At 42.0% G+C, this 15,174-nt stretch overlaps 2 protein-coding genes across 3 annotated transcripts; one reads left to right on the top strand and one right to left on the bottom strand.

Moving 5' to 3' along the window:
* Positions 1-208: 208 nt before the first annotated feature.
* On the bottom strand, positions 209-5,789 carry washc3 (WASH complex subunit 3). The gene is made up of 7 exons (XM_028571106.1): positions 5,570-5,789; positions 4,922-5,020; positions 4,723-4,788; positions 2,402-2,539; positions 949-1,065; positions 767-831; positions 209-671 (listed from the first exon to the last, which is right to left on the bottom strand). Exons 1-7 carry the CDS (start codon positions 5,618-5,620, stop codon positions 572-574), a joined length of 636 nt encoding a protein of 211 aa, XP_028426907.1. The 5' UTR covers positions 5,621-5,789; the 3' UTR covers positions 209-571.
* Positions 5,790-6,725: 936 nt separating this feature from the next.
* On the top strand, positions 6,726-11,927 carry si:zfos-932h1.3 (zinc finger protein 502). 2 transcript variants are annotated; one of them, XM_028571104.1, is made up of 9 exons: positions 6,726-6,874; positions 7,373-7,575; positions 7,658-7,759; positions 7,837-7,932; positions 8,014-8,124; positions 8,205-8,322; positions 8,897-9,659; positions 10,150-10,208; positions 10,316-11,927. In XM_028571104.1, the coding sequence occupies exons 1-9, from the start codon at positions 6,841-6,843 to the stop codon at positions 11,830-11,832; spliced, it is 3,003 nt and encodes a 1,000-aa protein (XP_028426905.1). In that variant the 5' UTR covers positions 6,726-6,840; the 3' UTR covers positions 11,833-11,927. The 2 variants fall into 2 exon arrangements, with proteins under 2 accessions (XP_028426905.1, XP_028426906.1); XM_028571105.1 differs by lacking the exons at positions 6,726-6,874; positions 7,373-7,575 and having other exon boundaries at positions 7,678-7,759; positions 7,842-7,932.
* The last annotated feature ends 3,247 nt before the right edge of the window (positions 11,928-15,174 follow it).

Here is a 15,174-nt window from a genome sequence, read left to right as displayed (position 1 = left end):
ATATACAATAGGTTGTCACTGAAAGACTATTGTGATATTTTTCTCCCTGGTCTTAACACACAGAATTACAATGTACTGTATATATGTTAAACATTCAAAGTAGCCAACATACATTTTTGAATAACTTTCAACTGACGAGTGAATCTCTTAAAAAGGCATTAGACTGAGATAGTAGTGTGATAACCAAAGAGAAGAGCAATAAGTTCTACACTTTTTTTGTACAAAAAAAAAAAAAAAAAAAAAACTTGCTACTGCCATGTTCTGATGACTAACATAATCAACAGGGATAATTATTCCCTCTTTTTGAATTAGTCAAAAATGCTAAATGTATCAAAACAGAGGAGGTCACTGACCAATTTTAAGCAAAACTATTTCAACGCTTTTACCACTGAAATTACAATCACTCTGCTTGGAGCTTCCTGTTTCAGGCACTTACATTTGCACCTTCTCGCTGGCACTCACTTACAGGCACACTGCAACCTACATCGCCTTCTCAGTAACAGGCCTACAGAAGCTCAGAGTAGCGATGGACGGCCTTTACAGGAACCTCTGTGGGTGATGGGGACGGATGTCAGTCACTGAAAGATGATTCACTGTCAGAGCTGGTGACATCAGCGTCTTGGTCCTCAGCGCTCCTCGCTCCTCTATCAGGCACGGGGCCGTCTGGTGTGCTGTCATCAGCAGTGAAGGAAATGTCATTGGTCAGTTTCATAAAAAAAATAAAGATTAAATGTATGATCATCACCAGTAACGGTAAAACACTCACTCAAGCAAGTTAGGATCCAAACCCTCCAGGATCATTTTATTCTTTATAGCCATAACTGGAACTCCCTGGGACAGATAAAACATGCATTGAGATACAGAAAATACAGATTATGTTGTTGTTGCCTTTTTTTTTTTTTTTTTTTAATCTCTGTAGTCCAAGAGCAGGTGTTAGTGATGATTTACCACTTGAACCATTTTCAGGTATCGGGCATAACGTGGGTCCTTGGCCACTGTCATGACATTCTCTGCAGCTGCTTCTGCTTTTGGTGGCGTTGCAGGCTCTGGTGCAGTCTGAGTGGGCTGTAACATTGAAATACAAACATTACTAAAAAACAGCACGAAGTAGCAAGTGGTTTAGTAAGGTTATCAAATGTGGCACCTTATTATGAATATTTAGTAGGTGGTACTCTTTGGTAGGTTTTAGACTTACAAAGTTTGTGGGTTGTGTTGCTTGTGTAACATTTATGGAATAGTAGGAGTAATAGTGTGACATTTTGGGAAATGTGCTTTACTTGCAGAGAGTTAGTGTCTGTATGCCAAATATGAAGCCACATCCTGCAACTGGTTATCTTATCATAAAGAATGTAACCAACTAGCCTGGCTCACTCATTTCAAAGCAACTCACTTACTAGCACCTCTAAAGAGAAAAAAAAAATCAGCACACTGTATCTGGTTTGTTTATATGTGCATAAACAGAAGTGTAAAGTTGTAGTTTTACTGGTAGTTATGTGATGGAGCTACATGTGTCTGGGCATGGTAACTTCCTTCAGACTCCGTCAAGTTAAGTACTAAAGCAAACCAGATATAACGGGGTAATTAGTGAGCTTTAGAGGTGTTGGTAGGTGGATTTGGTTACCGTTGGACCGAGCTAGCGTCACCACTCCCCTTGTTTCCAGAGGCACGTTCAATCTCAAAACGGTGTGCACCGTTTTGCTACGGTTTCCTGGTTGAACGACGGTGTGAAAAAAGTGTGCAACTGCTTTGAGATTATGTTTTCTCTTGATTGGTGGGTGGGTCTCTTGTTTATTGGCTGTGTCACAGGGGATACCCAACCAGCAGAGACGTGTCTGTAAACCCGTGGTAATAAAAAGGCAGAGTGGGCGCCCAGATAGCTCAGTTGGTAGAGTGGGCGCCTATATATGGAGGTCTACTCCTCGATGCAGCAGGCTCGGGTTGGACTCCGACCTGCGGCCTTTTGCTGCATGTCATTCACCCTCTCTCTCCCCTTTCCTGTCTTCTGCTGTCCTATCAAAATAAACTGAAAATGGCCAAAAAATAATCTAAAATAAATAAATAAATAAGGCAGAGTGCAGAGTACAACAGGGTGCAGTTTCACTTTAAAAAAAAGAAGTGTTGCTACGTTTTTGTCGGGGCTGAACGTGGCCCATGTCTTAATGCAAGGCTAAGCTTACCATTTCCTGCCTTTAGCTTTATAATTAACACACAGACATGAGGGTGGTATCGATCTTCTCATAGGCAAGAAAGTGTATAAGTATTTTTCATAACATCTCAATTTCAAACTGTTCCCTTACATACAACGAATAATGTCCAAAAAAAATCATCTTGGCTTTTGGCTGTTCTGTGCTGCAGTGTGGCTGAAAAAATATATTTGTTTGTGTCATGTCAGTGCATTGACCTGTGGGGGAGGCAGGGTCCCTGCTGGTGGACCACCTGTTTGGTTCTGAGTGGCAGTTGTGGGTCCATTGGCCTGAGCAGGTTGCCGCTGACTGAGTCCATCTATTGTGACGTCCTCCAGCCCGGGAATGGAGGACAGCTGCTCAGATCATAACAACATTTGATATATGATCAGTACATAGGCATGGCATGCAGTGGTGGAAGAAGTATTTAGATCCTTTACTTAAGTAAAAGCAGAGCCCGTCTACGAAGAGCCTGTTCACTCCCTATTTAGCCCCACTGTACTGAATTTGGTTGCAGTTCCACTGGTGGTGATCACAGGAGTGTACAAAATGAATGGGACTCTATGGAGCTACACGGCTAAATTGGTCTCTTTCGCCTGATTGCCGTTGAGAAATCTCAGATTTGATTGTAGTTTTTGCAAGTTCAACATGGCTTACAGGTCGAAAGTTGAATGAACGAGTACTTATGTCCTTTCGATTTCTTACAGGTTGAGTCGTTGATGCCCATAACACGCTAGCATTCTGCTAATGAATGCGGATTGGTCAGTGAAGGACTTATTACGACCAGAGATCCTGCTTGACGGCATCCAAAGTCGAACCAGAATGTCAGAGTGAATATTTCGGCGTGGTCTTTAAAACATTAGCAAACCTCTTTCTAGCCGGTGTATTAACAGCGAGAGCCTAACCTGTCAGCTGTGTTGTCGATGCCTCGAGAGAACAAAGGAAGCGACTCAGAGCTCGCCGTAAAGCAGTATCTCCAGCCGTACGATGTGTATGACGTCATGGACATTTTAAAAGGCTTTTTAGAACAAAAAAGCCACTTTAGCCCAGCAGTGTGTATTTTATTAGCTTCCCCTTTCGAATGAAACATTCAAATTACCGACAAAAAGTATAGCTCCATAGACCATTCATTCTGCACTCGTCCGTGAGCGCCCTCATATGGGACCAGAGTGGAACTGCAACCAGTTCAGAAGCCGGAAGTATCCCGAGAGTGGAACTTCTCCCCTTATTAGAAATTCTCTGGTAAAAGTACTAATACTATACTGTAGAAATACTCCGTTACAAGTAACTGTTCCTACATTGAACATATTACTTAAGTAAAAGTATGTAAGTATCATCAGGAAAATGTACTTAAAGTATTAAGATTAAAAGTACTCAATGCAGAAAATTCCTCACATTTTAGAAACTGGAAACGTTCCAAACAGTTCTGTGTTTAATCGGCTAATCACTTCAGCTGTACTTGTAGGCCTATATATTGTTGTGAAGTTAAATTTATAATAAAACAACGTATTTTTTAAGCTACATGTGTTTTGTGTGCAAAAATCTTAAAATTTGTAAAGTAACTATACTCAGCAAAAAAAGAAATGTCCTCTCACTTTCAACTGCTTTTATTTTCAGCCAACTTAACATGCGTAAAACTTTGTAGGAACATAAAAAAATATTCAACTACTAAGAAATAAACTCAACAATGTTTCACAGACATGTGACTAACAGAAATGGAAAAATGGGTCCCTGAACAAAGGATGGTCAAACTCAAAAGTCACAGTCAGTGTCTGGTGTGGCCACCAGCTGCATTAAATACTGCAGTGCATCTTCTCCTCATGGACTGCACCAGGTTTGCCAGTTCTTGTTGTGAGATGTTACCCCACTCTTCCACCAAGGCACCTGCAAGTTCCTGGACATTTTTGGGGGGCATGGTTCTCGCCCTTACCCTCCGATCCAACATGTCCCAGACATGCTCAATGGTATTGAGGTCCGGGCTCTTTGCTGGCCATGGCAGAACACTAACATTCCTGTCTTGCAGGAAATCGCGCACAGAACGAGCGGTATGGCTGGTGGCATTATCATGCTGGAGGGTCATGTCAGGATGAGCCTGCAGGAAGGGTACCACATGAGGGAGGAGGATTTCCTCCCTGTAACTTTTGATTTTGACCATCCTTTGTTCAGGGACCCATTTTTCCATTTAGGTTAGTCACATGTCTGTGAAACGTTGTTCAGTTTATTTCTTAGTAGTTGAATTTTTTTTTTTTTTATGTTCATACAAAGTTTTACGCATGTTAAGTTGGCTGAAAATAAAAGCGGTTGAAAGTGAGAGGACTTTTCTTTTTTTTTTGCTGAGTTTAGTGCAAGTTCTCCCTCTGAAATGTAGTGGAGTAGAAGTAGAAAGTGGCATGAAAAGAAACGATTCAAGTAAAGTACAAGTACCTCAAATTTGTACTAAAGTACACTACTTGAGTAAATGTACTTAGTTACACTCCACCACTGATGGCATGTATATAGAGCGTAATAAACTACAGACTGGAGAGGCTCAAGAACTCACCTTGGCTTCCAGAATGCACAGGGTCGTTTCAATCTGCTGTATGCGAAGAGATATGTTTGCAAGTTTCTGTAAGAAAGAAGTTTGACAGGTCAGGAGATCATCTACAGTGTTACAGAGGTCGTGTGTGTGTGTGGACTAATCAGGACAACAGAATCAAGTTCAAAGATCAAATTATAAGAGTAAAAGAAGATGTACAAACCTCTTCACAAACTGTGGAGAAACGGTTAAGGAACCGGACCGTGTGCACAACAAACTGATTGAGATAGGCAACAACTCTTCTCTGTTGAATAGCAGGGACCTGAAGGAAACCCAGACAGAGAAAGCGATTTTAGGAAGGAAAACCCAGGATGTGATGTATTGAGGAAATTAAGTAATACACATACAGCAGGTCTCCACCCTCCTAGTTTACTACAACCCATTGCATTCATTTAAATTAGACATAGTAGAAGTGGAACTATGGAATACATGCTGAAAGCAAAATATTTCAACCACAGCTGAGCCACCTTGTACAAGGTTTTACAATAGCTAAATACTTTTGTAAATCAACTCAGATCATTTCCCTTCACCCTACTACTAGTTGTTCCAAGCTATAGATGCCGGTCATGTAGCTAGCTAGCTAGATGTGAAAGGCAGTTTCAGATATTACAGTGATGTTTGCTAATGATAATGAAACTGTCGGCTTCTTTCGATTACAGCTTAATAGTATTTGGTAAACTAACGTCACTGTTACCATGTGACTTGTTATACAGAATGACAACTGTCTTTAAGCACTGTTTTGGCCTGTTTTAGCTAGCTAACGTTTACGCTAGCTAATATAACGTTATTTAGCTCCATAACAGTTACCGACCTTGGTAAGATCGACGCCAGAACCCACAATCGGCAGCCCGTCCTCGTCCATGTTGGGATTTTAAACTTCCTGCAGATTACAGAGCCGTTTCAGTACTAATGCAAAGTATTTTCACTGCAAAATGAAAGGAAAGCGGTGCATAAACCTGCAGTGAAACGTTTCACGTGACTCCGGACTGGGTGGTCGTGTCTTGACGTCACGACGTGTTTGATTTGAGCTTTTATTCTGAAGTCTGCAGTCTGTGGAAAACAACAACATCCGGTTATGTCTTGTGGCTACGTTTGACCCATTGGGTTTGACCAGAGTTATATCTCTATGGCTCTGCGTTTGACCATTTCTGATGATTACATTACACATTTCATTATGTTTTAAAATAACGTTTAACTCAACAGTGTGGTTTGTAAACTGACAAACAAGACATTTATTTATGTTATTTTGTGTGTTATTTTCCAGAGATTTTCTTAAAATTAATTAAATATCAATTAAGTCACTATCTTAAAAAAATATGTTTGAACTTAGATTCAGCTTGTGTTTTTGCGCTGTAATTAAAGTCAGTGCTGCAGATGTTTTTGGAAGGATCTATAAAGGGATAAATTCTGGATGTTACAAAAGCAGATCTGCTTTTATCCCTTTGCAAATGTGTTGTTTGGTGTCTTTGACCAGCAGTATTGATTAGGACAAATATATATATATATATATATATATATATATATATATATATATATAAAATTGCCTACAGTGCAGCTGCCAAAACCTAAAGTTGTATGTTAGAGCATCCTTGTTTATACCTGTAAATGTCCTGGTATTTTATTAGCTTAATACAATTGTTTTGTATCCATTAATTAAAATGTTAACATGAAAGTTTATTCTTGAAGCTATAATTTAACTATATCTACAATTTTGCTTTTCTCAGAGCTTTGTTAACCTTGAGTTGGGGTTGTTTTGTCAGAACTTAAAAAATGTGTTTCAAAAAACAATAGGAATGTAAATTTACGAATGAATCTATCCGGGAAAAGTGTATTCGTGTAAAATGCAGTCAAAGCGTATAATTAAAGCGCAAGTATTATTTTTAAACTTTAAGATAGGAGAGAAAATTGGATTATAATGTTAGGGCAGTCACAGCGGAGACTTTTATTTTGAAAAGAGGAAACGCTAGAGAATAGTTGATGAAACGAATGCTTGCGTACTAACAGCGCATGTTAGCTAAAAAAAAAATCTAACAACATTATTTTACATTTATTTCGCAACGCTACAGGAAACATAAAACTCGAATGGAGGTTATCGGGTCAACAGAGACAATAAACAGTATGTATATTCATAAATTGCTCATGCTGTAATTTAAAGCAGGCAAGTAAGACCGTTAGCGGGACCCGTCTATCTACAGGAATCATAACAGTCAGAAGCTGTCAGACTGAAGCTGTTGCATTAGAAATTAACTTGTTATAGTCCGATTCTAAATAACAATATCATGTAATACAGTTCATTGTTCCGAGACCTAAAGCACAGCTGCAGGTTTGTGTCTGTGTCTTATAAAACCCACATTAAATAGGTTTGTCCAGCTATTACACTGGTTCATGGGCTTATGACAGGTTCTATTGGGGGGTAGTTTACACATAAAATGTAGATTTATCAGTAATTTTAACCAATCTCTGATATTTCTATTGTGAAAGAGCGAATTTAAAAATATAGGTTTCTTATAATAGTTTAAGTTAAAGATGAGTTTGTTTGCGAGTGCTCTCTTTCATTAAAAGCTCATCGATGCCCTCAACAGACCATCTTTCACATTACACCTTTATGTTACAGACCCGAGCCTAGCTCTTTCATGTCTTCGCCTCCTGGTGCCCCCACTGCAGCTTCTGTCTGCTGCTATGTGGCAGCTGGCGAAGCGGAAAGATGTGATGAATTATGAGAAGATCCAGGAGTTTGTGTTCATGGTGACCGAGGCGTTCCCTGGACTGATCAACCACAGACAGAGAGCCCAGCTCATTCTGGGTCTAAAAGCAAGGGTGAGCACAAGTTGGGTATTGTAACAATATATGCTAATTTCGCTTTAATAATTTTTCCAGTAACCCTTTGTTGATATTTCAGTTGATTCTGGAGCTTTGCAAAGGCTCGGCTCGGGGTTCTGTTGATTCTCAATTGATCCAGAGCTATTTGGATAGACTCCCAATAGCCTCTGCAAACACGGATGTAAGTGCAGAAAAGGAATACCTTTCTGAAAACAAATAATGATAATCCATAAATGACACGAGTCCTTTCTGTGGCAGTACAGGGACGCAGAGGTGAAAACGACAGAGTCCACTTTCATTGCACTTGTTCAGAGCCTGCTGAAAGATCCAGTTGAGAGAGCATATTTCTACCAGGTCAGACAGATTAAATATAATTTCTTAGTCTGAGAATAGTCTTAATAAAGTGCTATAGTAACATTTAATAATATCTTACAGGAGGTGTTCCCAGTGGAATATGGGCCACAATATGATGCTGCTCTGCACGTGTTATTGTGGGAGCTGCTCTCAAAACTGGTAAAGCTGCTTCCAGTACCGGACTTAAAACAGGTCAGTCTGTCTATCCAGATGTTCCTCGGTTGTTTTTCTTCTCCAAAACGTGCACCATTTACCACAAACTGTGATTACAGACTGCAGCCTGGCTCGGTTCTGCTCCTTCTGTGTGGGAGGAATGTGTTCAGTCCTCACCTGAAGACCTGAGTTTAATCTTCCAACACTACAAAAGTTCAGGACTACTGAAAATGCCATGTGAGTAGAGCTGAAATTATTAGTCCACTGACAGACAATTGCAGTTGCAGTCACACAATTCTATAATAGGGAAATGTGTTACAATGTAGCTTACAATTGGCACATTAAGCAGTAATATATTCACCTGTGTTGCTTACTTGTGGAATAAAAAGAGACTGAAATTCCCAGATTACAATCTGAAAAGCGCTTTTATATTCATGCAATATTTGCATTTATCATATGCAACTGAATCCTTTGGAACCCCATTAAATCAAGAGCTTCTTAATCAAAGTCTAATCTAATAGTTAAATAAGTATCTTTGGGTTTTAGACTTTTGGTCTTAAAAACAATTCAATTTCAATTTTCAACTTGAAGATGTCACCTGGGTTCTGAAAAAAGTGTGACAAGCATTAATGACTATTTTCTGATGTTTTTATTGACGAAGTAGTTAAACGATTAATTGATAAAAGTAATAAGAAAAATAAAAATAATATTAGATACAGCACTGTATTCGTATAGTTTCCAGTAAGTGCCTTTTGAAAAGTACAGTTTTTCCACCAGTGACTTTCTTTTTTTTTTTTTTTTTTTTTTAAAGGTGGCCCTTCATCCACCATCGGTAGCTGTATCATGTCTGCTTTATCCATTCCTCCCTCGCAAAAAACAAACCTCTCTGTCGGACTGGAATCAATCCACAACTATGCTAATGTGCTAAACCCCGTCACTTTAGTTGGAACGGACCAGTACAGCGTTGTGGCCATCTACACCGAAGTGGAAGTTGGAGCGTCTGAAGTAGATCAAGAAATGATCGAGTCAGCCGAAGTGCAACTTCAGACTGATTTCTACGAAGAGGAGATAGTTAGCGCCGATACCGCCGGCTGTGAGGAGGCTACCAGCTCGAGGGCAGAAGAACCAAGTGAAACTGTGGATGTGGCTAAAGCTCTGGAGACTCTGACAAAAACGTTTGCGCTAAGGAAGGAGAGCCTCGGTCAAGATGTTCCGACAGGAAGGAGTAATGATTCGTCCCTTAATGGTGAGCTTGGAAATGCACCAGGTGAAGGAAAAACACACGACGGACAAGAAACAAGTGACCCAACTGACGAGGAACGAGGAAACGTCAAAGAGGTGAAGGAGAGCAATACGGACTCTTGGGCAGTTTTGAAGGGTGATCGTGAATCCTTTTCTGTCCACGAAGAAATGACCGACGTCCCCGGTGAGGACCCAGTCTCTGAGTCCCAACAGTCTCCCAGTTCGGCTAATGTGCGCCGATCCACTCGTCTACAAATGAAGACTACACCCAGTTGGCAGGAGACGTGTCAAATCCAGAGGTCATCCAGAGAAAGTAGCGAGGAACCAAAAATGTATACAAACTTCTACTGTAATATCACAACTAACTATCTTTTGAGATAGTATTTTTAGTCCGTTTTATTTTTAATTTTATTTCTCAGTCAAGTTTTACATTACATAATAACCGTAGCAAAAACAGTCTGGGAAATACAGTTATGGGGATATTTCTTGTCATTCATGCCCTCCTGTTGGTGAATGAATTTGTTGTTCTGCTGTTTTGAAACTTGAATGATGTCAAATTTTCACATTTTAGTTTTTACTCGTGATTTTTCTTTTTGGCCTCTCAAGATATGTGTCCGGTTTTTTTTCTTCCATTAAGAATATTTCTTTAAAGGAATAAGTTGAGAATTTCAGGGAAATGAATTAATAAGATGAGAAAAATCCATACTTTACATGCAGTACCATTTTCCCAAAACACAATTATGAGACAATATGTACAATTATTTCCCAAAATGTCAAATCTACATTTTAAAGATCCAACAACAACATTTTTATTTTCACCAGGAGCAAAGCCGACGTATCAGTCGCCCCCTCGGTTATAGCCATCAAAGGAATCGACAAAGGTAATAGGTTGACATGGAAAAAAGAGAAACATCTTGGACCTTTTAATAAAAAAAAAAATCCACATATTTAACCCACGTTTTTGTCTTTTATTTTTTTTTATTTGCAGGTGATTCGGACGAGATGACCTCCATCATCTTCACCTGCTCACAGTGTCCCTTCCACAACTCCGACGAAAGCAGCCCGCCTCACTTCCACATGCAGAGTGTTGGCACCGACGTGTACGGTACTCTCTCAGGAGCCAAGTTGACACCGTCTCCTTCCAGCACAGATGAGATCTTTACGTCCATTAAACTGTTCCCCAAAAGAACCACGGAGGAGAGCAAAGCCCGACGGTCCGACAGTCGGAGCGACGCGCCACAGTCGCAAAGCCGACCGAAGGCCCTCGCGTGCCAAACGTGCGGTAAGACGTTCACCCGGTCGTCCGACGTGAGGAGACACCAGCTCACGCACACCGGCGAGAGACCGTTTCGCTGCTCGCGGTGCGACCGGACCTTCCAGCACTCGTGGGATCTGGCCAAGCACGAGACCAAGCATCACGGCGTGGCCGTCTCTTTCTCCTGCGCGCTGTGCGGGAGCTGCTTCGCCAACCTCCGCGCACTGACCGTCCACCATAAGAGGTCCCACTCGGAGGAGAGCCGGCTTCCTCAGATGTGCTCCATCTGCAGCCACAGCTTCCCCACCTCCTCCGAGCTGCACGAGCACCGGAAGTCTCACGTCGCCGCCAAGCGCTACATCTGCCAGCAGTGCGGCGAGGGCTTCGACTCCCTGCTCGCGCGCTCCCAGCACCGGCAGGTGCATCAAGTGAAGAGTCAATTTAAGTGTCCGCATTGCGAGAAGACGTACACTCGGAGGTCGGACGTAAAGCGGCATCTCTCCACCCACACTGGCGAGCGACCGTACCAGTGCAACCAGTGCAGCAAACGCTTCTCGCTCCGCTTTATGCTGATGAAACACCTCCGTGTTCACACGGGGGAGCGCCCGTTCCAGTGCTCCCACTGCCCCAAGAGGTTCACCCTGGTGTCTGTGCTGGCCAGACACGAGAGGATGCACACCGGCGAGAAGCCTTTCCTCTGCTCTCAGTGCGGGAAGGGCTTTTTATCGCAGGGGGAGCTTTCGAAACATCACCGGTCCCACGTGGACGACAGGCCCTACTCCTGCCCGCAGTGCGACAAGCGCTTCAAGAGCAAGAAAACCCAGCAGGAGCACATCGTCTCGCACAGCGGCGCCCGCCCGTACCCCTGCGCCTACTGCGGGAAGGGCTTCACCAAGCCGTACGCGCTCACCAGACACAATCTCATCCACACGGGAGAGCGGCCGTTCCCCTGTGGACACTGCGAGAAGTCCTTCCTCACGCTCGGCGAGGCTCAGCTGCACCAGCGCATTCACACGGGGGAGAGGCCGTACCCCTGCAGCGTCTGCGAGCTCAGGTTCAAGAGCTCGTCGGAGCTGGCGCGACACAAGCGAAGCCATTCGGGGTTGAAGCCGCTGAGGCCGTACTGTGAGCAGTGCACGAAGACGTTCCCATCCAAGGCCTCGCTGAAGAAACACATGAAGCAACACACAGAAGAGGGAGGAGCTGCCCAGTCTGTGGACTCTATACAGCCTGAGGAATCAAATCGTTAAACGAATAATGTAGATGATCTCAGTAGTTAAAGGTGCCCTGCCACACGTATTTCATTACTTTGTGGTGTTCAAGTTCTACCATGGACTCTGTAACATATTTTTTGTGGAAAAAAATGCCTTGGTTACCTTGTTTTAAGCCATTCTAGCGTGGCATAGAAAGCCTACAGGAAGACTCAGCTCAATTTCTGCCAGTTCTTTAATTAATATTCAACAAGCTAAGCTGTTTGAATCTGATTGGCTAACAGCTAGCCAATGAGAGCCTGGCTGTCAGAATCCTTTACCCAGCCCAACTGGGCGAGCTAATGAATAGTAACGAGCTCAGGCAATATGATGTCAGACTGACCAGCTTTTGTAATTGGCCTGATTTCTCTGCTTATTTCTTTTCAGTGGCTAGAGCTGACGAAGGAGGTAGCAGTTCATTTTCACATTCTCAACGTAACACAAACTGTAAAAACGGTTTTGTATGGCAGGGCACCTTTTTAAATGTGGCATTTGTTTAGGATGCTTGAGTTCAGATAGTTTTGATCAGGAGAGAGTCCACAGCTCTTGACTATACTGACTTCACTATCATGTTTGGACAAGGAGTGTTTGGTACTGTGGCATCCTTCAGCCTTTGAGTCCACTACTCTGAAAGTTCCAAACATTTTGACCTGTGTAGTTTTTCATTTGTAACTTTTGTCTCTCATCTCCAGTTCTCAAGTTTGCAACACTAAAGTTAAAATTATGTCTGAAGACGTATGCAATTGTTTGTTTGAAATGGAATCCCTTTGACAGAACAGCACGGAACGATTTGACTTCCTAAAAGGATTCCATTTACTCAAAGCTGGACGCACTTTGCTTTCCTTCCAGAAGATGGCGACCTAATCTCACACTAGATATTTATTACCTCCCACTGAGTTACATATTACCTATCTCTCCCAGGTGACGCCCCGAGACATCTTGAGCATTGCGCTGTGAAATCCCAGGGCGGGGCTGAATGTAGCCCCTCTCTCAGCGGGTAAGCCCGCCTCGTGCTCCCACACACCGGCCCCAGGAGACATGAGCCTAACTCCTCCGCTGTTTTCCACCTGACCTCCCAAGATCCCTGTCCAGTCATGTGGAGGGCAAAGCAGCCTCAAGCGCTCACTCCCCACTGTTTCTCCCATAGGCTCATCTCGCATAGAATACAACGGGAATATGCTCTGACATTCCCCATGAGCCTTTCACATGAAGGTCCCTGAGATTTTTTCTTCCCATTTTGTAAATCACTGGTGGTCAAAGTGCAGTTTGAGGATGTGAAGACTGTTTAATTTTTATTCAATATGATTTCCCTCAGTAAGCATCCCAAATAAGACAATGTATTGGAATGATCATGTTAATCACAAAATCTGTTTCACCATGCTTTTGATACATATACAATTAAATATTAACAACAGCTGAAATCTGAACATATGGCTCTCTGATTAAATTGGGATCTTTATGATCTAGATGTGAAAACATGTTGGAACCCTGGTTGGGAATCTATAATCAAATAAAACCTCATTGCTAATCTCTCCCCTTACGGATTATCCCTCTCAAGGTAAACAAGGAGACAAACGTCATCCTGTATACTGTCCTCATGGAGACATTGCCCTTGGCAACCAGCTAAAGTCTTCGCATGCATGGAACACGTCTTGAAACCCCCCAATTACGAGCCCTATTATCACATATAATATATGTGTGTGTGCAGCTGTCCTGGGAATTAATTACCCTCACACACACACACTCTCACACAATACTACCAAGATTGGAAGTAACATTTACTCTCATTACTATAACAGTGGTTTTGTATATATTTTTTTTTTGAGTTTTTTATTTAAAAAAAAAAAAAAAAAAGAAAGGTAATTCAGGTAGATGCAACCCTTTTTTTGACTATCAAAAATAAAAAGTAGCCTACTTTCCAAATCATTCAGTCATTGTATGATATATATATATAGTATGATATATGCTAACCATTGTTGTAACAGGGCATCGTTTACAAATGCTTGCATCTACCTTAATTACCTTAATTAATCACTGATGTAATGCACCACCCGGTCAGCAAGCTAATCAAACACACCAAAACAAACAGGTGCGGTCTGGGTCTGGGTCTGGCTAACATGCTAACATGCTAACATGTGGATCCTCCAGCAGAGCAGGGCCTCATCCAGCTCCAAATGTTAGAAAACTTGGCGGGAACCACAGTAGCCACAGTGCGACAGAGAGGCCGAGTGGACTGCTTAAATGTTCTGCTCTGAGAATGAACGAGCAGAGAAGTCAAACCTGGAGCAGACTGACGAGAATGGCGTTCAAACCATGGCTGTATTAAGAGAACTGGTTCAAACAGGTGAGTACAGCAACATGCTAGTGTGTGTGTGTGTGTGTGTGTGTGTGTGTGTGTGTGTGTGTGTGTGTGTGTGTGTGTGTGTGTGTGTGTGCGCGTGTGCGCGCACGGGTGCGTGTGTCCTTCTGACCTCCGTTTGTCTTTATTTTTCTGGTGATGTTTTATTCTGTTGATTTTATAAGTGTCAGGCTATTTAATTTAGGTGGCTTAATATTGCTTGTTGTAGCCTACCCGCTGTGATGTCTGTGTAGTCGTGATTTTTGTTTAATTGTATGAGTTTTGTCACTTTTCTGGTTAATTCTAGTGAGGCTACAGAGGAATGCGGTTGTATATTTATAATTGATAAGATAACCAGTTGTGTGCACAGGCTGCAAAGTGTCCCTTTATGGAAATGGAACTTGTTGGTTACTTTGGACCTTTTGGGCTCTGTTGTGTGACGTTATTCCACTAGTGTATACTTGACATTTAATGCAATTAAGCTTGTAGCCCAAAACGTGTTCTTTAATGTAACAGTATCATATATCTTTATGTAAAATTTGAAGTAAGCTACATGTCTTTTAAACTAGAGTACTATTTTTGTAGTCTTCTCTTTCCATCCCTGCACTACTCCTACTGTACATTCATACACAGACAGCACTTGCGAGCATTCAGTTACTGTAAATACTAACAGACACACACACACACACACACCAGGCACTGCCATCTTAGCAGGACAGAGTAAACAAGCTTTTGCAGAGGAGTAAAAGCCAGTTCAATGAATTCTATAGGCCTATTGATTGATATTATTGCAGATTAATTTCAGAAGTGACATATCTAAGTGTCACTTCTGACATTTACATATGTCAAAAGAGATTTACACTGTTTCTTAGGATCATTACATTAGATGGCATGCATTGCACATGATGGATGGGGTTGAGCGACGCTTAATAGGTAAAACCAATCGACAGGTAACCGCAGAGCACTGGAGCGTTCTGTTTAATAAAGAGAGAGAGAGAGAGAGA

This window comes from Perca flavescens, chromosome 23, assembly GCF_004354835.1.
Source record: "Perca flavescens isolate YP-PL-M2 chromosome 23, PFLA_1.0, whole genome shotgun sequence".
NCBI lineage: Eukaryota > Metazoa > Chordata > Actinopteri > Perciformes > Percidae > Perca > Perca flavescens.
This window is presented reverse-complemented; position numbering and strand designations above follow the sequence as displayed.

Coding starts and splice junctions, on each gene's coding strand:
- washc3 (XM_028571106.1), bottom strand. CDS start 5,620: ATGGACGAGGACGGGCTGCCGATTGTGGGTTCTGGCGTCGATCTTACC. Junction 4,789..4,921: donor TCTCCACAGTTTGTGAAGAG/GTTTGTACATCT, acceptor TCTTTCTTACAG/AAACTTGCAAACATATCTCT. Junction 2,540..4,722: donor TGTGCATTCTGGAAGCCAAG/GTGAGTTCTTGA, acceptor TGATCTGAGCAG/CTGTCCTCCATTCCCGGGCT.
- si:zfos-932h1.3 (XM_028571104.1), top strand. CDS start 6,841: ATGGAGGTTATCGGGTCAACAGAGACAATAAACA. Junction 7,760..7,836: donor TAGCCTCTGCAAACACGGAT/GTAAGTGCAGAA, acceptor TTTCTGTGGCAG/TACAGGGACGCAGAGGTGAA. Junction 10,209..10,315: donor CATCAAAGGAATCGACAAAG/GTAATAGGTTGA, acceptor TTTTATTTGCAG/GTGATTCGGACGAGATGACC.